Here is a 25,296-nt window from a genome sequence, read left to right as displayed (position 1 = left end):
TCTTTAAAACCATAAACATGCCAGTGAGACCATTTGAAAAGTCAGGGGTTAACGCTGGATACTCACTCTTGTCTTGGACCTCTGAAGAGAGAGAGAAACCTCTCTGAGCTGATGAAGCAAAGCATGATGGGACGGCTCCATGCCCTTATCTCCTCTTTCTACACAATTAAAAAGAATAAAAGGTATCAGCATTCACCAAGAACCCTGAGTGATATGACAGATGATAGGACATGATCAGTAAATCCCTATATTATAAAATGCTCAAATTGTTATTCTTATAACGCAATATGACATTGTGTTAAACAAGTTCATCTAAGCTTTTGATCCCAGCATCACCATGACAACAATGCTGGCTAATAAAACAAGAGTAATTTATGACCATCTAAAATTGTATAGACATTAATCAAATCCCATATACAATACCAGTCAAAAATTTGGACGCATATACTCTTGTGATGGTTATGGAGACTAAGATGGAACATATGTAGTATTTGTTGTATCAGGAGAAAGTGAAGCATGTTTGATGAATCTGTTTTTTCAGAGTCGCCTCTTTTTACATTCATGACTGCTTTGAGTGAATGATACGAAAGAGTTCAGCATAAACCTTCAGCAGACCTATTAGAAACCGTCCCTGTTGTCTAACGTAAGGTGGTCAAGAGAAGCCAAGAGTGTGAAATGCTGCCATCACAGCACATATATTTCTTGGAGCAAGTCAGATGTTCACATTTTTGCCATGTTTTTTGTTTTTTTACATAACCTCACATGTGCATAATTTAATGGTCATGTGTCATCGGTTTTGTTCTATAATGTAAAAATGCAAGACCTATAAATGTGTTTTTACCTTTAGTGTAAATCTTATAGAAACTCAATGGATTTTAGCCTAAAAGGTTTAGTCTCTTGCAATAGTAAACCCTAATGGTGCTTTATGGGGTTCCAGACTGCACTTATCAGGACAACTAACTCTGGGCTCCATAATGAAAAAGTGGACCATATCAGCATATCAAGCACTGGGGTGGCTGTAAGACTGGTGATTGCATGTGAAAGTAAAACAAGTGAAAGCGATTGCGAAACACTGCAGCACAGCACACAGTGACACAACGAAATGTGTCCTCTGCTTTTAACCATCACCCTTGGCGAGCAGTGGGCAGCCATGACAGGCGCCCGGGGAGCAGTGTGTGGGGACGGTGCTGAGCTCAGTGGCACCTCAGTGGCACCCTGGCAGATTGGGATTCAAACGGGTAACTTTCCGATTACGGTTCCGCTTCCTTACCCACTGGGTTTACCACTGCCCCTTATTTTTTACAGGGGCTGAAAATACCTGGATATAGATGGAAGAAATTCAGGGAGAGGGGGGGGGGCGGCGAGAGAGAGAGACATCAGAAGCCACACTGAGGGATAAGACACATGATGAGTGGGCCAGTCTTCCAGAAGTAAACAAATCAATCATGTGTGATAAGTGTTTGGGCTTTATCAGGACTGGGCAAGGCCAGAATCACCAGTCCTTCACGCCGAGCACAGAATACAGATCACAGCTCTGCCACACAAGCTACAGATTATGGGCAACCATTTGGAGAAGTAAATGGAAGATTTCATTTGCAGACGACTGCACACACAGGTACACACTGACTCACAAACGCAGCCGATCAATTCCGAGCCCATCCAAGATTTTCGCGGAAAATGAGTACGGTGGTTGGGCAATCATGTGATTACGTTAAGAGCGGCGGTTGTGCTGGGTTCTGCACCAGCTCTCCATTATTCATGGCAGGGCCTGTTTGTATCTCCGGGATTCAGAAGCTGTAACTCAGCACCACCAAATTTATGAAAGAGGACCTTGGGAAGAAATGAGTCCTTTCCAAGTGACATTATTACAGAGGGGTGACAAAGAGTGAGCATTCTGTTTCATTGAAGTGAGCTGAAAGAACAACACATTGTTAAAGTTTTATTAATATTCTATTAATATAAGTATAATCATTGCCACACTGGTGTAATTTTAAAAGAACAAAACAATACATTGAATGTAAAAGTTTTATTAAAATTCTATTAATTCTATTCATATAATCACTGCCATGGTGGTGTTATTACATTTGCATTTATGGCCTTGTATGTATGTACCCTTATCCAGAGCAACATACATTAGCTTTCAAGTCTGATAAATTAGGGCTGTCAAAATTAGCAAGTTGATCACTGTGATTAATATGCAACACATTTAAATAAATTGAATCTGTTATGCTTACTGCGCATTCACAGTGCATGAGCCTGCCTGATCGGCTGCTAATTGACTTGACTGGCTGGTGCTACATGTTTGGTAACTTTGTGCTGGACCCACAATTCAGTTTGACGGCGCGTGATGTCTGTACATTCATTATGCCTTACTAGCTACACACACACACACAAAAAAGAATCTGTGTGAATAGGAAATAAGCACTAGATGCGTAGACAAGCCCACGCATATCTCACTTATTTGTGTTAATTATTTATAATTTTTTTTCAATGTGATTCAATGTGAATAATGCTTCTTACAAAACTCAGTTCTGTGCTTAACAAAAGAGAAAGTAGCAAAGACGCAAAGAAAGGAACTAATGAGGGTGGAGGTGGAAAACAGTTGTTGCTGGATTCACACAGCGGACAATTACACAACAGCATTGTGTAAGGGACCACGGGGGGACTGTGTTTGATTGCAGATAAATGTACAAAGGTTGAAGCTCGTTTCTAGACAAAGAGCACCTTTCACCCACTTGCTGCTTACAGACGCCCACTCGTCACAAAGCCGCTAATTGTTATTTCACATCCTGCTGTTCCACGAGTCCGTTTCTGCCGCAGGGAAAGGGAATAAAAAGCTTTAAACACAACCACTGATTGACTAAGACGATCAAACGACCTGGAATCTATACTAAAGAGTAATTAAATTAACAAATGAACTGGCTTCGGAAAGCTCTTTGCCGCTGTGCGCAGGGCTACTGTGCATTTTTTCATTAGCGCCTTCTCTTTATGTGCCAGTACATAAGACTTAAATAAACTGACAGCAGCACTTAACACTATATGTGACTGTGAAATAATGTCTATGTCAACAGCAACAACGTTGATGTGCGAACCGCAAAGCTGCAGAGCGAATTGCATTAAATGTTTCAATGCAAAAAAAGCAACGTTTCTATAGAAGGTGGACCTTGGCCTCTGTGCATTTAATGTAGTTTACTTCTTCTTAGCTTCTTCTCCAACCCCCACACACATTCACCAATTCGCTACATGGACAGAGTTCATTATCTTGCCGACGAACGCAGTGGTAGTGAGAGGGATTTGAATCTGCGACTGTGGGTCAGCATAGCAGAGCGTATTCATCCTTGAATACAGAATTTCAAACCCAAGACCCACAGCAGCGCTACGGGCCTCTATCATTAACAGGCCCTTAAACTTGTGTTGTCGTGTACTCGGACGGTGATTACGTTTTGGTTCAGGATAAAAGCCTTTCAGCCTCTTACTGTATCACTAGAGCACTGGGCAAACAACCTCCGGACATTAACCACGCCATGGAGGACTTTTAAAAGTTTGTTGGCTCCCCGTTAGAAATGAAAATAATTTTCCCTTTTTTAACCTTTTACTGTAATTATTGCTGCATAACCATTTGACCTCATAGCATTTACTGGCTGTCCCAGGCATACAAATAAATGGGGCTGTAATAGCTATAGAGGCACAAGATGTAAGGATGAGAGTAAATGGAACAGGAGACATTACTGGAATAAAATCCCACTGTAGCCACAAACAAGACCAATTCATTTTGAAGATGTGATTTGACAAAGTATGTCAAAAATAAGGCAACAGGCAAGCAATAGGGTGTAGAAGACCACAACAGGCACAAATAATTTCAACTGAAGCCTTTTTCTTAATTAAAAACTAATAAAATAAAAACAAATCAAGAGGAAATATCAGCAACAAATGTATTTAGATATTTATTATGAAATAAAAAAATATTTATATTTGTTTGTGTAAGTATTCCATCGGCAGGTTTAAAAAAAAATATTTTCCAACCTATTTCCATTACAGGCCTTGAATCAAGTACATTCACTAAATTAAGCTAAACGATAAATTTTTTTACAAACGGGCAGAAAAAAATATCCTGTTGAGGTATCATAAGGTTTTATTCTCATTCAGCATATTTCACTTTGGTTCAAAAAGGCAATAATCACAGAACATTCACGCCTCATGACAAAAAAATAAATTAAATTACAGCAAAAACACAAAGCAACATCCTCCTTTTATGTTATTGCAAGCGTTGTTGAACCTGCAATGCCATATTGTAGCACTGTAGCAATCACATCATATTGCATGATCAAAAAAACGTAAAAGATTAATTACCCGATTTAGGCATGACCTGATGAGGCTACATCTGCAGGTTTATTTTAATGACTTCTTTTCCCAAATTAATGTCTGTGCTGAACCGCGCTCATTAGTATGCATGCAAAGAGTGAAATGTCTTTGTCGCATAATTAGAACCGCTACTGCGAATCCCAAAATAATTTTTAATTATAATGTCGTTCTACGGTCCGCAATCGAGGTGAAAAGAGAACACCGCATTTTGCTCTTCCAGTATGCAGAAAGCGAAGAAGACCACATTGCAGTCCCAGGGCAGAACAGTGTGCAGAATTAAAAAGACGTAGATAATGATCTTGCCACTTTAATTAACGCCAGCGTCGGCTAGATCTCGTAAGCGCGGAACACCGGGAAGCACCGCCCGCCTCCACGAGCGCAGATTTCAGCCAGCAGCCCCCAGTCCGCTACGCATTCCCATACAAGCCGTCCCCGTCGGGATGTATCGAACCGTAAACCAGCCATCCAGGTGGCACCAGCGGCACCACGCGCCGCTCACGGTGAGACTCCCGGTGTGGTTGGGGTCCAGGTCCAGATGTCCCAAGCTCACCAACACCACACCGCAAAGGCAAGTACAGAGCAGTGTAATGTCCATCCTGTCAGCCCATCAACTTCCAGCAAGATGATGGCAGTGCCAACCTCCGTCTGCTGAGAACACACTCCCATGGTGAAATGCGGTGAACGTTCCGGTAAAAAAATAAAGGTTAAAAAAGTTTACTCTCCGAGCAGGCCTCGCGCAGGAAAAAAAAAATCCTTTTCCTCCCCACTCCCAAACCGACTCCAGTGCAGCACCAGCGTCCTTTTTAACTCCCGCGCTCACCGCCTCTCCGCCAGCGTGCCACTGGAGAGATCAGCCCTGGATCAAGTATGCAAACCAGGCCGGCGAGTACAATGAGGTGGCATGACAAAAAAGGCGTCTGAGGCGGGACTCGGGAGGCAGGCGGGTTCCCTCCCGGTGCTCCTGCGGGCAGCAGTGCCGAGGATGCGGCGGGCTGGGCACTCGGGGCTTGGCATTCCTGGGAGCGGGAAGAGCATCGCGCACGCATGCCTTCAGATCCGGCTTCGCACTTCTGTATGCAGATCTCTCGCTCCCTCTCGCCCTCCTTCTCGCTCTCTCTTCTCCTGTGCCCATGCATACGCCGCTATCCAGCCAAAGACCGGCAAAGTACCGCTTGCCCCACCAGACGAGCTGGAACGAGTGGGCAAGTTGAGAGGGTTGACTACTGGGTGGGTTAACGAAGAGGGTAGAACAAACAAACCGCCCCTACCTAAAAAAAAAAAAAAAATTTGCATGAAAACACACCCTTTTCCCTTTTCTCACAGGCGGGTTTTAATTTATTCGTTTCTCGGGTTGTTTTAGGGAATTAGCTTCTGCCACCCTTCCCTTTGTGGGATGGATTAATGTGCCCCTTATTCCACACCTCCCACCCCACCCAGCCCCAACCGGCGGCTTTTTCCCACCCTGCAATGGTACACAGAATGCGGCGAGGGTACGTTTTTTAGCTCGGGCAGGCATGTGGCTCCCGTCCATGCCAGTCTGCAGAGGAGGGGAAATGGGAGAGAGAGGCGGAATAGAAAAGAGAATCTGAAGAAAGGAAAAAAAAACGGTCTTCTTTGTAAGTTATGGGAACACTCGGAGACAGACGCAGGCACTCATAAATTATACGCTTCATTTGCATATTCCTGGCATAAGACATTATGCAAATATCTCTCCAATCTGCATAATGGATTCCTCTTGTTGCCTCGTGCGCCGTTTTATTTAATAATAGGAGGGGGGGGGGGGAGAACAAAAAGGGTGAGAACGATGGGGAAAAGGACGCGGCGAGACCCGAGGAGAGGTGTGCCAGCACGCCGCCATGCCACGCGCCGCAACCCCCCGAATGGCAAACCCCCCCACACACACATCCTTGGACCAAGCCAGCACTGGTCGGCAGTAGGCTGGTTGTTCGGAAGGCGATTGGTACGAACTCCACAAACCGCACAAACGCAGACGAGCCATTGGAGGAAGCGGACGGTGACGGCGAATAAAAAAACAAAAAAACAACAATAATTAAAAAAAGGGAAACGCCATCGCAACGATAGCGGCGTGCTCCTCTCCCCCCTCGCCCGCTGGCGTGAACAACAGTTGCACTAATTAAGAATGGTGCGCGTGCGGAGGGGAGGGGGGGCTGACTGTTATTAAAAAATTAAAAAACGGTTTGCGTTGTTCCGTTTTTTTAACCTTGTCTCCGCTCGTCATCGTGATAAAGGGATGGGGAAAAAAAAAAAAGACCAACGGGCGAAAGCGGCGCGGCCGTGATAATTAGCTAATCAAATAAGACGGACGCCGCTAATTCTGGTTAATTCGCGACGAGGTTTGGAGTAACGTCTAATGACATGCGATGACACACAATTAAACCCAAGCACGATACACACAGGAAGTGAAAAACAATGCGGCGCGGCATCATTTGTCGTTGCAAGTTTCCGTCCGCATCTTTTTTCTTTATTCGGTTAATGTTGGTGTTCTTGAACTTTGTTACAAACGAGCAAAAAGTGAGCAGTGTGAGTGCCTCATGACGGGCGAGGAAGAGTTGTGTACTTTACTTGCGGCGAGCGAAAGGAGGCGAGAAGCAGAGGAGGGACAGAGGGAGGGAAAGAAAAGGACGGGAGGGTGAAAGAGGGAGGAGAAGTGTAGATGGGAAAAAAAAAAAAAGAAGGGGGTGGGAGGTGGTAGCAGAAGGACTTTGATTATTTATAACGGAACGCCACTGCAACATCCTGCGGAGGGATCAGACAGCAGAACGTCAACTGCGATCAGCTGTGGTCCAATAAGCAGGCTGAGATGCTCCCAGTGCTCGCTCAGGTCTATAGCCCGACACCAGGAGCAGCTGGGACGCAGGGCTCCCACACTCCGCCGCCGCCGCCAACGTGGAGGCGTCCGCGGTGCCAGGCTAAGCGGGTACGCGGGCAGGAGCGCAGGCAGGTGGGCGGGCGGGCGGGCTGGGCAGCTGGGCACGCCGGCGCGTGGCGGTGGCAGTCGTAGCCAGCCTAGCAGAGGCGCTGAGAGTAATTCATCAGCTTTTTTCGGAATCAATTAAGCCGCATGTTAATTAATGTCAGGCTTATGGCACAAAAAAAAGAGGAGGGTAGAGGCGGCATGTGTGGGGGGGGGGTGTGGTTGGAGAAGGAAATCTGGAAGAGGCGGAGGCGAGGGTACAAAAAGAGAGACAGGGAAAAAGAGGGGGGTGGGTAAGCGAAGGAAACAAGCTGCATATGCGGATGGTGGCAGTCTGAAGCTGGCACAGTGCCATCCATTCAGTGGTAGCGCCAAGGCACGCCGGCGTTCGCTCTCAGGGGCACTCGGCTAGACGTGGCGGGGAGACGCGGGGGGTCCCATGCCATTTGGCTGCAAATGTCTAGACAATATGGGACATTGGGTTGCAATGTTTATTTCGCTACGACATTCAGAACCAGGACACCCGCCATGGTGGCCAGCGCCAGTTTGAGCCTTAAGCTAAACTTCCGTAGCGCAAAACAAACAGGGAAGGGTACGGTCGACCAAGATGCCTCCAGATGGCATGAAGCAATGGGGTACCCAGAGGAATCTCTTGGTGGGTTGAGCCATCCAGAGGGACCGACTGGCACCATAAAGTGGGCGGGGGGTTATTTAGAAACAAGAACGCCAAACTGGTCTTTTTTTTCTCCTCAGATCCTGCCTGGTGGGCGATACCACCGCGATGGATGCCAGGGGGTGGTGAGCGAGAATGGAATCTATCTCCAGGGACTGGAACAGAAGACAGATGCTCAGGAGAGGAGACTAGTGCAGTTAAACTTCGGGCTGTGAAAGTGCCCAGGGATGGACAGCAGGGCACCAGTGGGTGGGGCAACAGCGAGTACCTTCTTCTCGCGTCCTCCCTCTCCCTCTCTCCATTTTGTTGCGCCGGGCGCTTTCCACCGTGCCAGGCAGGCAGCCAGCCAGCTAGGCAGCAGACGCCATGCCAACCTGCTCTCTGGCAGCTGTGGCACACTCTCGGAAGAAGGACTAGCACGAAAGCGGCATGTTTACAAGCGATGGACAACGTTTGTGGATTAGCACGAAAGACGCTCTTCTCCGAAACGATGCCAATGCGGAGGCTACGTAGCGGCCATGTTTGTTGAGCGCGGGGCCAGGAGTGATCGGGTGGCATCTGTCACAGAAAAATATGGGACGTAAAGGTGGCACACAACAACGAAATGCACAACAGTGCACCCGTTGCGGGTCGGTTGGCAAAGACAAAGAGGATCGAGAACAAAAAAAGGACGATGGCATGATGGCGGCGACTAATTAAGGACAAAAGTTTGCACTGTTAATTAATGCAACGGATTTGATGAAAGGGGCAGAATGGATTACAAACAAAATGAAGCCACAACACACCAAAAAAAAAAAAAAAAAACTAACTAAACAAAAGCGACGATCTGTTATGTGGAAGGGGAGGGGTGTGAAGCAGGTGCCAACCCTCCTCCCCCTTCAAGTCACGCAATCTTCCTCAACACAACCCCGCACCTCGTCACGCCGTCTGCCAGCCTCCGCCGAAAAAACAAACCCCATCCCTGGGCACCGCCGCCGCCATCGCTGCCAATCACCAACCCTTATCAAGACGGGGAGGCTGGAAGGAAGGACCTGAGGGACCGTGCCAACGGCTCCACGGCAGCTGTTTACTCAAGCCACCCACAACAGACAGCGAGAGTGGGAAAAAAAGAGAAAGAATCAGCAAACATGAGGATGCATACTAATGAAATGGCAAATTATAATCAGCCGGCTAGACAGGAATTAATTAAAGGTCTTTTTTTTTTTTTTTTTTTTTGGTCTCTTTTTTATAATTAATGTTAACGATCTGAACCCCAGAAAAATGAAGGATCCCATGGAAGGCGTTAAGGATCACAAAGTCGCTTTTGGGCAAACGGAATTTAAGCGCCACAAACTTCTTGGGGGGAAAGAAAAAAAATAAAAAAATTTGAAACAGGAAGAAGAACCGAGCACAACCATGCGGGCATGAGGACGGGCGCATCTTGCGATTCATCTACCTTCACAACGATTGCGCCAAGGAGATGGATGGCGCGGCCAGTGGGCGCCCATATGGGAGACAGGAGAGTGGGGATGGCACACAAATCACAGACATGCTGGAACTTGGTGGCGGGGGCACAGGCGGCGGTTGGAGTAGGGGAGGGGGCGGTTAAGGACCGCAGATGCAGCAGCAGACACTTTTGGGGAGGCACCCCCTGCCCCGTCAGCCCCTCTACAACTGGGAGTGCAGTGGGGGGTGTGTGGGTGTGGGTGTGTGGGAACCTTTTTTTTTTAACACCCCCCCTTTTTTTTCATGGCCCCTTTCTTGCCAAGTAAAAACCAAGGAGTGATCAAACTCCACCCGCTTCATTTTTGGTTTTAACGGCACCAGGCACCAGGAGCAGGAGTACCCATCTGGCCGCCGGGTCGGACTACTTGCGGGCATCGGAGGAACGTTGCTGCGGTTCCTACAATGTCTGCCGCCATCAGGCACAGAGCCAGAAAGGGGAGATGCTTCAAGGAGAAAGGACGGTTCCGTTTTTCCGGCTAAGTTCGTTTTCATTAGCTTAACGCGGCGCGGAAAAATTAAAGCCGCAATTAGCAAAGGCAGGGGGTGGGACGACTGTCACACGAAGAGGGTAAAACATGTAAAGGCAACCCAAAAAAGGATACCCAAAAAAAAACTTCTTCTTGTGGGATCTATGTTATTTTTTTGGTTGGACAAGAGGGCACGGTTGAGGAATATGAATAATTGAAGAAGTCATCCAAAGGGAGGGATTATAAAATCTTTGTGCTTCCTACACTGCCTTGGCACAACCACCAAGATGACAGACCCAAGCTTGCCACCAGCAAGGATAGGGCTGGGGCGAAAGGTGGCATCTTTTTGGGCACCCGTGCCACTATCTCTTCAGAATGCGAAAATCATGCCTACAATTAACGCTTTAATTCGTAATTCCTGATTTGCGGGTTTTTTCAGTTTTTTTTTTTTTTTTTCGCGCACCTCGCGCGCCGGAACTCATGTGGATATTATAATCGCTTGGAGTTAATGAGGGCTGGATGATCCACCTTTTATTTTAATTCCATGGGGGATGTTAATTGCACCACGTCTTCATTATACAAATGGATTACAAAAAAAAAAAAAAAAAAAAATGGGAGGAAGGGGGAAAAAGAGAGAGCTGGCAGAAATCAGGAGGGGCAGAGGGAGAGAGAGAAAGGAATATTTCCCTTCCTTGTACAGCAGGCAGACTTCACGTAATGCCACACTACTTGAAAACAAGTAAAGGGAGAGGGAAAAAAAAAAAAAAAAAAAAAAAAAAAGACGCTCCTGCAATGCTTGGCAATGCTAGTCTCTCCAAGAGCTCCAGTGGAAAAGCTTGCCTGCCTCTCCTCTTCCCTCTCAGCTCTGCTGGCACATCCCTCAGCAGCCAGGACCACTGCCTTCCTTGGATGTGGATCTTACGAAAACGCCGGGACGAGAGAAAGGATTTAATTCCTGCCAATTGGATATTGCCGTCGTTATTAAAATGATTAGTCGTCGAGGTTATTAGCGCTGAGCTTTGTTACGGCGATGTTTTTTGGCGGGCAAAGCGGAATGGTGGGGAAAAAAAAAAAGAGACAACAGGAGAGACTGTGGCGGGGCGCTGGCTAATGTCTTCTGTGCTTAATCATCGTACAGCAGAGTGGTTTTATGCATATTTCATTTGCATATCATTAAATCGCTAAGGCACACTGGCGGGGCGAGTGGGGAGAGGGGAATGGAGTAGCGTTTGGAAAAAAAAAGTGTAAAAAAAAAGGCAATGAAAAAAGAAAAGAGCAACTCATTATGCGATAGCAATCTTCAAAGCTGTGCGCCCGCTTTCCGGCAATCTGCCAATTCGTTTTAATTCGACGTTAATTAAAAAAAAAAGGAAGGAGGCGGACGCTTTCAGTGCTTCAAACTTGGATTAATTCCAATCTGTGGAGGAAGAATGTACATAAAGTGATAAAGCGTGTGGGTGCATGCAAATCGTCAACACGTTAATTACATTCTTTGATGAAAGCGGCTGATTAGACACGAAAGTGTTGTATTTTTAACCCAACCCGCTGGCGTCTCTGAAGGCTGTTGACGCTGTCGGGCACTCCAGATATAATTATTCCCAAAAGACTCATCAGAATGGAGCACTGGGTCTCATTTTTATGCCGTTTTTTTTTTTTTTATTTTGTTTTTAAACTGTATTTATTGGTTGTCAGCGAACATCAGTTTGGATTTTGCGAGAGAATGGCACCGCCGGACGGGTGCGTTGGCGGCACAGGGAGCGTTTTGGGACACGGGGAAGGAGTGTGGGAAACGCCAGAGGGCATTTTGGCACACCCCATCTTCTTGTCTTCCATGGGAAACACCCCCCACCGCCCTAAAAAAAACGCTTCTCACCACCTCCCCAGCCAATGACACAGACGCCACATAATGTATTAGCAAATTAGCGCGCCTGCATGGACTCTGATTGCTTGTATTAAATCATTAGGGAGGGGTGTTTTTTTCCCTATTGTTTCTGATTCCACAGTATGGGTGCCCACGCCACCCCTCCCGGCCCCATCCTGTCTGACACACTGTCCTTTTGTAAGGACACAAGAGGAGCATTGTTGGTTCCCAAGACACTCACACACATAAACACAAGCGCAGCATGTGCATGTAAGGGTCCACGAGAGCACCCCACCCTCCCATTGGGGCAGGTCCGGTCGAAAACCGAGCACACTATACCAAAAACACCACACACGGTGATGTAAAAGTTGCTGGTTCACATGGAGGTGTTTCAGCAGCTGTTCAACTGTACCCAAGGGATGCCCTACAGTGCAAATTTTGAAATTAATCCATGCTAATCCATGCAAATCAATGTAAAAATCAAGTTAAAACAAGGTAAATCAAGGTAAGCAATCGCGATGTCTGAAAATTCCTCCCTCCTTCCCGGCCAGGCTTCTACCATATGCACGGCAAATGCCCTCGGGGCTCCACGGCAAGAATATTCAAATGACGCTAGCGCCACACGTGCTCAATTAGTGCTGTGCGTAAATGGCTGAAATAAGAGGCAGGGGCGGAGCCGGCGGGGGATAGGCGCAGGGCGGGCGGCAGGCTGGCAGAGGGGGAGCGGAGCGGCGCGAGGCGTGGGCAGCAGCTGCAACGGTGGGTATCGGACTTGGCGCTCTGGAGCCGCAATTCATGCAGATGTCGCTGTAGTTCTTTCAAAAAACGCTTCCGAGCCAACGTGGAAGGAGGGGAGGCGAGGGAGAGGGAAGGGGGGCGGTAACCAGGACCTTGTTTGGCGTCACACGCACACCTTTTGCCCATATGTTTTCGAAAGAGCCTCGTACCACGTGTGGCGGGGCGGGTTCGTGGGTGTGTGTGTGTGTGTTTGGGACGGGGGGGGCGTGCACAGCCGTATGGGAAAAAGGTTGGGCGTGGCTGGTGTGTTGTGCGGGGTCTGTTGGGGGCCTGTTCTCAGCTAAGTGGGATGGCAGTGTCCATATGAAGGAATGCGGATGTAAATAATTTGATTCGAAGCGGCGGCGAGGTGCAGCAAAGCTGACAGAACGTGTGCAGTCTGCTCGGAGCGTCACGTGGGTTCGAGGCATTATGCGGAGGCGAAGAAGAGTAAGAAGAACAAAACCCTCTCATTAATATGCATAAGGGTCTACTTCATTATGCAGCCCCGTCGCTAAAGCAATATTGTTTGGCGCTGCCGCCGTGCTCCTGTTACAGTCTGGGGATGTTATCTCTCGCTGAGCAAACACCATCCTCATTTCCTCCTCTCTAACCACTTTCAAAATGTTTAATTATCGCACATATCCCTGGTGTTCGCTGTGAAAAGACAACAAAAAAAGAGCAAATGGACCAAGGACGTGTGACTGTCTGCATATTTAACAGCCTTCTGCCTCAACCCCGGTGATTCTACTGTAAATTTGAAAGACTGAGGACGGGCAACCCCTGTTGCGTTTTTTGAAATGGTACAGCCCTCTGTCCTGATGCTTCCTTGACGAATGGCATCAAACAAAACAAACACAGAATAGCGGGCTCACGGGGCCGTGTGAAATATGGAGCAATAAACCACTACAGACCAAGCGCAAACCATAAAAGTGCAAAAACGTTTCCCAAACAACTGACAACAACGCATCGACTGTAGAAAATGTGATGCACTTTGTGTTATTTGCAGGCTGGGCATCGCACACAAATTCACCCTGCTAGACGTGCCTAGACAGGACAATGATTGGCTGGGGTTTGATTTAGCTGGACGGGGTTAAGTAAAGCCTAACCCTTTACCGGCCATGGTGCCACAAGGTGCCTCGTCCCTATATGACCAAATTAGACCAGGGGTGGAAATCACAAACTGGCCTAACCTCTCAGATAAAGGCCATTCAGAGAAAAACCAACATGTTGCAGGACATCGCTCTCCATCCTACTATTTATGATCTTAAGGAGAAAGCTGAACAGTTTTAAATGTTTTGAAATTACACACCAGCCTACTACTGAACTATCGCTAGAGGAGGCATCAGTCTAGACTAAACCTACCCGTGGTAGTGGGAGTGGTGTGATGTGATGCATAATATAACCCCCATTGTTTCAGCTTTATAAAGAACAATATATAAATTCCAAACAAAGCAGATTATTAATTCTTTAAAATAGACTGACTCAATAAATTATGATTGATACTTGACATTTGAGGTGGTGGTAATAGGTCACCGTTGGTATTTCACTGTGAAATTGCTTTAAAGTTTTTGAAAGCTTATGAAAGCTGCTTGATCAATCAATTTCCTACTGCAACGTGGCTATGTGATGTTGAGATTCTATAGAAAAGAAAAAAAAGTTTAACCATTTTTATAGGTGGTTCAAAGTAAAACAGTGAACATAGCTGGATTTAAATAATTGTACAGGTTTTAATTTGCCTAACTAATTTGCAAAATGTCACTCCTTTAGTTCTTACTCCCTGGCACCAGGTGAAGCCTAATACATGCTGATGCTGGTCTGTCATAAGAAGACAATATAACATGTCATGTAAAATAATGTAATTATTTCACAAACCTTTACAAGCAGAGATATTTTTGTTTAATTGCTTTTCCAAGTGCATAATTTGTAAATATACAAGTACGGACCATATCAAATGCTCCAAATTCTCTTTAAGCTTGACCAGTAATCAAGGTACTGTTTTCAATGTGGTGTTAAGGTCAGAATGTGAACACTGCTCCAGCTCAGACTGTGAGAAATTGGCTACTAATACAATGATCCGCCTGTAAAATTGCTGCACTGTGACTATCAACATGTAACGTCGGGTCGGGTTTTTGATGTTTTTCCATAAGTTATAAAGTCCACTGGAAATCCTCCTGATTCACTTTAAACCTCAGACTCCCAAAGGTGAAGGGTTCATGGGAAAAAGGGTCTTTTCCCTGACACCCCGGACACTAGTTGGAAACTGCATTACAAACCTGTCACAACAAACAGCCATATTAGCCTGGGTGATGTAAAGGTCTAAAAATGGAGCTTCACACCCGACTCATGAACACACACAGCAACTCTGTAATCCAACACTACTTGATCATCCAAGTTATATCAGGGCATGAAGCATGCACACACACACACATGGTTAATTCGCCTTAAACGCTGGCCTTTTCTGCAGCGGCTGTCCCCATCGCCATTTCCCTCCACCGCTAATGAGCTGCGCTCCCCGAACAGCCAAGCAGGGGCAGTGCAGTCCAGTTTAAAGGTTCCGCCGGGGTAGCCCTGCACGTTCTGCCACCCCGTGCCCTCTCACATTCACCGCAGGGACAACATGGGACAGGCTCGCCCTCCACGAACCCCATATACACACACAAACACACAAAGATGGAAGTAACACTATCTCTTTAACCGCTGCCTGGTCCGGCTGGCAGATTAATTGGTTCGTGGTAATTCTATCAGATTAGTATTAATACGCTGTCGCCGTGGCGATTGAGGTGACCCGCACTGTCTTGCAGGCTTTTTATAAACCCGCATGAAGGTCAACTGTCAATCATCCACACAATATGATAATAAGCCTTTAAATCCGGCGGAGAGGATATTAGCAGAGGCGGCCTGTGGGCTGCCTGACATGGATTTTAAAAAGCAGGAGGGAATAATAACACTGATTGTTGTTAATAATAATTAATATTATAGCCAGAATGCCAATGTTTTTGTGTCAACACGAATAACAAGCCCTCCATAGGAATTAATCGTCACTTACTGTACAGTCTGTACAATAAGTGCTGCTATATGTATTGAAATATAGAGGCATTAAAATGCATCGTACATGATAATTTTATTAACTTTATTAACACATTAACTCTAACAGCCCTAATAAATACCCTTACAAGGGTAGCAAACCACAAGGGCATATGCATTGGTTCAGTATGGATGGTTCAAAGGTTCTTACTTGGAAGTGCGCTAATTGTGCCAAGAAAAATAGTGCTGTTAAAATGTATCGTTATCATGCTATAAACGTTAATGAATGCATTGTGTCTGCAGTGCACTTTCGTGATTGTATTTTTAGTACACTTACATTTATGGCGTTTAGCAGACACCCTTATCCAGAGCGCATTACAATCAGTAGTTACAGGGCCAGTCCCCCTGGAGACACTCAGGGCTAAGTGTCTTGCTCAGGGGCACAGTGGTAGAAAGTGGGGTTCACAGTACCTGACTGCTGCACTACAATGGCTGGCACTGAGGCTGTGGTTAAAAGGCTATATTCCTGTGTGCAATATTGTTCAGTATACTTATTATTTTTTAAACTTCAAATGAAGAAGAAAAAAAGAAGCCGCTGAAGCTGAGTGGTGGAGAAAGGCCTGGGTGCAGGGCCTGTCTAAGAGCCCACTGCTCACATGGCACGCCTGTCAGAGGCCCATTAAGATGTATGTGAAAACATGACATGAGGGCCTGACACTTCAGATGGGCTGATTCAGTGGAGAATAGTGTCCCTCGGTGAGGACTTGCACCTTCCCTGAGTACAAGGGAGGATGGGGGGGTCGAGAGATGGAGAGAGAGAGAAGCAACCCATGGAGATCTAGGATGTTCAGCTCCTCAAGCATGTGAAAGAGTGTGTGTGTATGTATGCTCTTGACAGGAGCCAAGGGAAACTGATCTTGGACTTGAGAGAAAGAGAGAAAATGTGTGTGTCTGAGTCTGCATGTCTGCTCCTCTTCCCAAAGGGCCTGGATGGGCCAACTGGCAGGGGAGCCATTAGATGTTCGCTTCTGACAGCTCACTCTCGTTAGTGCAGCAGACAGTCAGCGGTAGTCCCCCTGCTGCAGCTGCACCGCGAGGCCCATCACCTTCTGCAAGTCCCATACTCTGCAATACACCACTGCAAGCTAGACCACAAGCCCCACAAACCTCACACCACAGAATTATACTCTATTAACACAGCAGACATTACGAACCTTCATGCAGCACTAATGTCTGGAGCCTGCCTTTTGTTTCTAAAATGCACTCCGGGATTTAGTCTCCCTCATGCAGCTGCACCACAGGGCCCATCATATTCAGCCTGGCCTTTGCTCGAATCTCCATTTGAGCCAGCAGCACTCCAGCTGAAGCTGAAATCTGAATAAAGGTCTTAGCCTCTTGCTGGCTACACTGTGCAAAAGCAGGCGCTCCTCCCGCTACCGCTGTGCCGATCTTTTATAAACTTCGCACACGCCAGCTCGAGGGTCCGGCCTCACGCCGCAGAATGTAAGAATTCCCTGTTCTGGAATAGAGACGCACCAGGGCACCTGGAACAGGTCAGACATGTACATTTACAGTCAATTTATGTCCTGCCGGATATCTTACTTTCTCATGGTGCAGTGGAGCCAGACCGAGCGCTGTCACCTTCTTCATATTACAAACCATCAAAAAGCTTGACCCGGCCTGCCTGACAGCTTAGAAAAAGTGCAGCCAAAAGGGCGCTTCTGAACAAAACTCCTGACCCCTACCAGCTGTAGTCAAAATCTGCTGCAGCTGCAGTGTCACCCTTAAAACGGAAAGAGACATATTTAATTGGCTCACACGAGCATTTCTTTTCCACTGTTGTTCCATGGACCAATTCTAATATATTCTAATTCTAATAATGTGGGGCAGTGGTGGCCTAGCGGTTAAGGAAGCGGCCCCGTAATCAGAAGGTTGCCGGTTCGAATCCCGATCCGCTACTGAGCAAAGCGCCGTCCCCACACACTGCTCCCCGAGTGCCTGTCATGGCCGCCCACTGCTCACCAAGGGTGATGGGATAAATTTCACTCTGTGCACCGTGTGCTGCGCTGCTGTGTATCACAAGTGACAATCACTTCACTTATAACTTTATATCGAGCATGATAAGTACGACCCCAAAAAAACACGGTTAGCCGTGGTGCAACAGTGGCGGGGAGGGGGCAACAGTTAAGATCCAAGCAGCCGCGCCACGTACCACGAAAATCCCTTTCAGACCCCTGAAAGGGCGTAATGATGCCCAGTCTGCACCCACCGGGGAGATGAAGTGTTGGTGGGTGGGAGGCAATCTGGCTCTAGTCCTGGACAAAGTTGCCTTTCCGTCTTAGGATATGAGGTCATTACTAAGGTATAGGAACTGGCATTCATGTCATTGTGATGCGTGTGTGTACGTGTGTGAACAGGAGACATCATCTGCTGCCGTATAAGGTTCCTTCAGGGAGATGTAAAAGATCTATTCAATCTTTTCACATATTTTGAACAGGAGGAGAATCAGCCCTCCTTTTTTCCTGGCTGCCGGGATTAGTGGCAGTTTTTGGTGGCAAACAGTCGCAGCGCCAACCGCACGAACAAAATGAGGAAATGTGCCTTTTACAGCTTACACTTGCTGTTATTCCCTTTTATTTTCTGCATTTTTATGGATTGGGCTTTAAAAGAAATAAAAAAAACATTTTAAAGCATACGTGTCCCTAGCGTTAGGGAGGAAATGGTTCATTAAACCGGAATGCCCATTTTTCCCTTTCGTTTTTAATGTGGTGCACAGGGACGCTCGCCAGTTCGTACAGGGAGAGTGGAAAGCCAGACTTCCTCCTGGCTGCAGCTTCTCTCTTCATGTTGCCTTCATTAGGCCGCCGAATTCCGTCCTCGGAGCCGGGAATATCGGGGCGTGTGTGACCAGGGCGATGCGGCATGGGAAAATACAGTAAACGGGATGAGGAGACACACGTCATTTGACTCATTTAAAAAAATGACCAGGCCTGAGCTAAATATCAGGTACCGTTCACAGACGGAGCAGCGGATTTGCCGTGCGAGTGTGCAGAACTCGATCCGACAACACAACGCGGCGTCCATTTTTTTTCGCTGCGTGTTAAATGCCTCCGCCTCCCTCCGCCTGTTCTCTTGCACAAAGCGAAAGCCCGGGATGCAGGACTCCACTCGTCTTGCAGCGTGAGAACTAAATCAGATTCTCCCAGCACTGTTTTCTAATTTGAAACATCCATCATTTATTATTAAAGGAAGAAAAGGAAGCGGGCGGGCGGGCGGGGCGTCTCCCCTACGGCCGAGCCTGCCTGCGCCTCAACAGAGCCCCACCTCTCGCGACTCCGCTACCTCTCCGGCTAAGAGCGCATCTTTCACCACCCACCTCGGAGTGCAGCGCCAACTGAAATCATAATAATATATGGGCCCTTAACGGGGGAAGTGTGATGTATGTCCGCAGGGTGCAGGGGATGAGAAACGGCGGCGGGCTTCGTGTGAAACAGGGAAGACGAGGCGGGAGTATAACACCTTTAAAGGGGGGAGAAAAAGGTGGCAAGAGGAATGTCTCTGTGTCCCTCAGTAATCCCGGGCTGCATTATCAGGACGCTGCAGCTAAGTGTTGCAATTAGGCCGCCCTTTTTCATGCAAATCGTTCCGACGGCACAACAATCAGTCGGTTCCGCCAGCTCCCGCTTCCTCTCCCGGCCCTTGTCTGGCCCCGCGCTCGTCCTGGCATTTGCGACGGCGGCCGCCGCATTTGCATTATTTATCATATCGGTCGGAGCGCGTGCGGCGGGCAGGGCGGAGCGCGGGCTGATTAGCGTAGCATTACACGTGTTCGAGCACAAGGGAGAGCGAGTCCCTTCGCTCACGCCTCACCAGCTCCGTCCAAAGCAAAATACTTTACTAGAACGGATGGAGAACCTGCCTGTGAGGCAGGTTCCAAACACAGCTAGGAAGCATTTACATTTAAGGCATTTATCAGACGCTCTTATCCAGAGCGACTTACAATCAGTATTTACAGGGACAGTCCCCCCCTGGAGCAACTTAGGGTTAAGTGTCTTGCTCAGGGACACAATGGTAGTGAGTGGGGTTTGAACCTGTGACTCTGTAGTCTTCTGAGGCATTTTTGGTCAGAGGGCATAGCTAATGGGCATGTATTCAGGCCAACGTTATTCAGGTGCTGGTGCAGGGGAGACCCTGTCTGAACCACCTACTTCCATCCAACTGGCTACTCACTAGCGCAGTGGTTCCCAACTTTTTTCCCTGCTGTGTGGCGCGTTTAAATAAACGAGAGTGACACAGTCAGATGTTTTGCCGCACCGTTTCCACACAGCCATGACCCTGTGAGCTCTTGCAATGTTCAGCCTTTGAAAGACAGGCTTTATTTGCACGCACTCAGGAATATGCGTTTTTTTTAAATAGAATCGGAAGCTGCTTTCCTGCGTTTCACCTCCTCGGCATCTTTCTTGCGATAAATAAAAGGCCTCATCTGGCAACAATGGCCGAGAATTGCAAATCAGATGGACATTTCATTAACCTTTTATAAAACAAATTTAAACAAAAAGCAGCGAATCAAAAATGATAGAAGCTGAGTAACCTGGCCCGACCCGACCCGGGACAAAATTTACAACTCTTAAACTATATACCATTATACAGAGATTTGATGATCCTTTTGAGTGTGTTACTGTTTATACATTTAAAGGTCCCCTATCATCTATACCATCTATACCATTATCTATACCATACCATTATCTCCTGACCTCTACCAGCTGTAGTCAAAATCTGCTGCAGCTGCACTGTCATCCTTAAAATGGAAAGCGACATATTTAATTGGCTCACATGAGCATTTCTTTTCCACTCTTGGACCAATTCTAATATCGAGCGTGATAAGTACGACCCCCAAAAAAACGTCAATCTGAAGCGTGGTTGTCTGATCTGATGCTGGTTAAGCTAGATAGGGGTGGTAGTGGCCTAGCGGGTAACACACTCGCCTATGAACCAGAAGACCCAGGTTCAAATCCCACTTACTACCATTGTGTCCCTGAGCAAGACACTCAACCCTGAGCGTCTCCAGGGGGGGACTGTCCCTGTAATTACTGATTGTAAGTCACTCTGGATAAGGGCGTCTGATAAATGCTATAAATGTAAATTATCTTTGGCAGATACCTTTACTGCAAAAACAAAGCCCAAGCGTAACTGAAATGCCGTTTGACTTTGTGAGGTTATTTAACATTCGTACGAGTTCCCCCTGCCTGTCTCTGGTCCTGCAGTGGCTAGAAATGGCGATAGGTGTAAAAAGTGCTTTGGCCGTTCTGCTTCGCTGGCAGTTCAGATGGTCGAATCTGGAATTTGTCCCCCCAAAAAATTGTCATGTCAGGGGACCTTTAATGTTTAAAAATATTATTTTTGTAACCTCAGCGCATTCTGTGCCCCCTTGTGAACACTGGCGCCCCCACAGGGGGGTAGCGGACCCCTGGTTGGGAACCACTGAACTAGGGTACAGGTGGCTCTGCAGCCTCCTGAAAAAACACACACACACACACACACACACACACACACACACACACACACACACACACAGAGCGGCACACTGTTGCCAATGCATGCAAACACATGCAGGGGAGCACAGAAAATATTTACAGCCCTCACACTGGGTGCTGCTTTTAGGTCAGCGCCACCCGTTTCACATATTTATTTATTTAGCAATTTTACATTCCTGCGGCGCATTACTATGCATGAAATGTTGTTAGGGTTGCGCTTTGTGGCGCACCGCTTGCCGGGATTATAAATAAACACCATTTGTTCCGAGGAGGAGGAGGAGTCCAATCCAAGGCCAGCATGGACCGGTGGCACCGTGATAGATGCATGGAGCTTGATTATCATTAAAAAGTCATTTACAAGACAAATAGGGAGCCCGTTTTTAAATTACTGCGACTCTGCTGAGGCCTTTCGGTCTTTATGTGAGATGGGCTTCAAAAAAAAAATGGAGCTTTGGGAAGATGATTGGACACGTATACTTCATCGGTCTCGTGACTGGAACCGGTAAACAGAAACGCCCCTGGTCTTACTTGATCCTGTGAAGATTACCTATGGCTCTCATCACAGTAATGCAAAAGATCAGCATACCGTAATCAACTTACCAGTCTTCAATTCAGTTCCGACCTGGCATTTTACACTTGTATTTCACCGTCTTTCAATTTTGCATTGTCACACGACCAAATTCTGCCAGAATGATGCTGCTAGGGAACAGTTTATCAGAGTCATCAAAAACTGTCCATTACATGTGATGTGATGCTGATCTAGCGGAATTCAGTGGTCATTCCTACACTTTTATGCTATAACATTCCCCTAACTGCTTATGTCTCACTGCTCAATAAAAATGTGTTATGGCAAAGACAATTTGTGTGATATTTTTGACACCCCTTCCCCCCAAATAAAAAACTAGAAAATGATCAAAACATTGCATTTAGATGGTGTAGTGTTAAATCTGTACATTCCATGCATCCCAGTGATGATGTTTTATTCTGGGTTTAGAGAATGTGTGGTGTCGCACAAGAACTGAGGCATGAACCACACATAAAACCACATAAAATCGCCACTCTGTCCATATTCTGCGCTTGAACGTCTGGATTTTCCAATTTGCCCAGTGTGTGGAATTCCAGTCTGAAGTGTGCAGAAAGGACTAAACATGTTTTTTGTCAGAATCGAAAATTGAAAGTGGACTATATTGTATCAGAAGGGAAGAAAAATTAGTCTCAGAGATAAAGGCGAGGCCGGGACGTAGAGTATTCAAATCTCAATCTAGCCACTAGTTTGTTCCTTTTAAGGGAAATCAGAGGGCAAAGCCCAGGCACTCCCCCTACCATCATGAATAAACATCAGATTGCCTTTTTCTCTACATACATCATACATCACAGGATCGCTCCACCTAATGGAAGAGGACTCCTCTGCCACCAACACATGAAAAGGCAGCAAAATTACCCGCCAAACTGCACCGTGGTGCCTCTTTTAAATGGACTGCTGTGGGAAATGAGGCAGGGACAGAGGGAATGAGAATAGTGGTGGTGGTCGCGGTGGTGAGGTGAGAGTGAGGGGGGTTTCTTTGACTAAAATGGCTTCCGAAGATAACCATCTCTCTGTGCCGCTCACGGCCAAACAATGCAGGGGAGAAAATAACGGCGCTGGAAATTTGCGAAAATAATTACGGTAATAAAACAGTCCCTTATAGCGACACAGATAGTCTCTCTCTCTCTCTCTCTCTCCCACTCTGCTCACTATAATCATCAGCTGTGCCATTTTCCATATCTGCTCTCTCGACGGTCTTCTGTTGATTCACTCGTGCGCGTTAGGGAGCACTTGCTATTCCAGACTGCCTGTCTAACAAAAGAGAGTGCATTAATCTGCGCTCCGTAGGAAATGAAATTGCATTTATCACCGTGTCCCGCGCTCCGGCGCTGAATGCCTGTTGTGAAAGGGCGTGCTGCCGCTTTTGGTGAAATGTCATCTCCGAAAACACACGGGGACGTCGAGATAAGAACGCCTGCCCGGCTTCCAACACTGTGGCGTAACAAAAACGGACGGGTGGACCGGCTGAAAGCTGAAGGGAGGGAGGCCAATGACATAGACGTATACATTTCTGAAGATCTCCCTAGGGTCTTGAATAATCTCTACAACAAAAGAAATCGTCTTGGGGATTCGTAAAACAACGAAGAAAAAAAAACAATTATAGTCCTGACTAGCGGCCGAGAGGAGGGATAAGCAGATATACTAACATCCCAACAGGGTGACACAGGGCGGCCGTAAATTCTGCTCAGCCGCGTTGACTAATGAAATATCCAGCAGAGCAGGAGATCTTCCATTAAACTTGCAGTGAAGACCTGCGTTCAGCATCCAGGATGAGATCCACTCATCAACTTATCAGCATAAATAAACCAGGAATAATGGGTGAATGTTTTATAAGGGGTTTGTGGAACACTCGCGCGCGATCAATACGCCGATGTAGAGAGCTATGAAAAATGGACACGTATAGAGCTTGGGCTGCTCCATCATTTCCGCGGTGCGAGGTAAGCCTAGGGCAAGTCGGAGTGTGTACATGTCCGCTGCCGGTCTTGTGGAAAATATCTATCAGAATGGAGATGCTAATTGGTGTGTGTGTGTGTGTGTGTGTGTGTGCGGGGGCCGAGATGCACACCTAGCCAGGCGTGAGGGAGAAAGAAAGAGGCAGAGGGCGAAATGCGCGGCAGACTGCAGTAATTTCTTTGATCATTTTTAATGGCCGCTCTTTCATGTGGGGGCCGGCGCTCGGCTCGCACGCTGCTCCCCGCAGGTGTCATTTCGCTCAGACGTCTCTGGGATTAGTATGCGGCAGGCCAATAAAAACCTGGGCCATTACGCCGTGCGCCACACATACATAATCTGCGGCTAGATCATTACCTTGCCAGAAGATGATATCAGCTCCCTGTCTGCAGAGGGAAGGCTGGAGAGAGAGAAAGAGCAGACACGCACACGGAATGTTGCAGCGAAAGTGTAGGCAATGCAACTTATATAATTGGATGTTAGCTTACAGAAATTGCTGGTGAGTCCCTGCTCCTGTGAAAAGGAGATATTGTGTCTTGGCGAGGGGGCTGAAGGTGCATGTGTGGGAGAAACAGGAGTCTTCTAATGAGAGACGGGTTTTGACTTTGATGTGCTACGACAGAGATGGGCAATCTGGTATCTTTGATTCTCAGACAATAAAGAGATGGAGAGCCACTGGCAAACCACAGAATGCTAACATCTGCACTGATGCCCTGGATATGCAGGCTAAGCAGCATATGTCACCATGCATATATCACATTAAGTCACCTGTAAAGAAAAGAACTTAAGACAAAAAAGATTCCTGGGGGGGAAATGGCAGCACCTAATAGGCATCTGTAAATGTAAATGTTATCAGGGACAGTTGTCTTTGCAAAACTAGTCATTTTCTTCTAATCATCTTCTATTACAAAAAGCCTACATTAACTTATGAAGTACAAGCTCAGGTAAATTTATGCTGATTTGATAAATATTCAAAAACAGGTATGATGGTAGTAGAGTGTGTACAAATGATGGCATTACTACACTTTTGTATCCATGATATGGCAAGGTTGCCAACTTCGATTTTATCGTTTTTTCCACTCTTTTGCGGTAGGTCATTCTTTGAAAGGGCTGATATATGTAAGTAATGGTGTGTATGTTTATGGCAAAAAGAGGAGGTCGCATACGCACGACGTCACGAAACGGGGGTTTAATACATAACTGACAAGACAAGGAAACATCACCAGACAATGACCCTACGGTGAACAGACACAAACAGGGCAGCTTTATACAATTATATAAATATACAACGGTTGAACACGATCAGAGAACATTACACAAGACTAACATGAAACTCTGGTCCAAACTCCGGATTTGGAGTAGCCCCTGCCGGACCAGATCATGACAGTATCAGAAACCACCAAATCCTCTCCTCTCACCTAACCGCATCCGTACTCTGAACCTCTCTCAACTTCCCCTCTCAGTTGACACAGCTTTTTCACAAAAGATTTCAGTGAATCATGCAGGTGCGTCCTTCCATGTACCATGTTCCCGTTTAACCTCAGTACAGACACCCATCTTTGCATGCATTTTCCTTGTTCAATTGAGCCCTCAACCAGTCAAAACCAGTCAAAACAGTGGAAATAGTGAATTCAACTGT

The 25,296-nt window shown here is 46.8% G+C and overlaps 1 protein-coding gene across 8 annotated transcripts in view; it reads right to left on the bottom strand.

Moving 5' to 3' along the window:
• pmfbp1 (polyamine modulated factor 1 binding protein 1) overlaps positions 1-25,296 on the bottom strand; it is a 143,208-nt gene that overhangs the window by 101,555 nt on the left and 16,357 nt on the right. For 7 of the 8 annotated variants that reach the window (XR_003742703.1, XR_003742702.1, XM_028955972.1 and 4 more), the window contains one exon: positions 67-158. Coding sequence is in view for 6 of the 8 variants with exons in the window: in XM_028955972.1 (XP_028811805.1) it covers positions 67-141 (75 nt within the window). In the remaining 2 variants the exon portion in view is untranslated. Of the gene's footprint in view, positions 1-66; positions 159-14,990; positions 15,053-25,296 lie in introns of those variants that run through there. The other variant, XM_028955975.1, reaches the window with a different exon arrangement.

The sequence above is a fragment of the Denticeps clupeoides genome, chromosome 16, assembly GCF_900700375.1.
Source record: "Denticeps clupeoides chromosome 16, fDenClu1.1, whole genome shotgun sequence".
Lineage (NCBI taxonomy): Eukaryota > Metazoa > Chordata > Actinopteri > Clupeiformes > Denticipitidae > Denticeps > Denticeps clupeoides.
The sequence above is the reverse complement of the archived record's forward strand: the minus strand, read 5'-3'. Positions and strand labels throughout refer to the sequence as shown.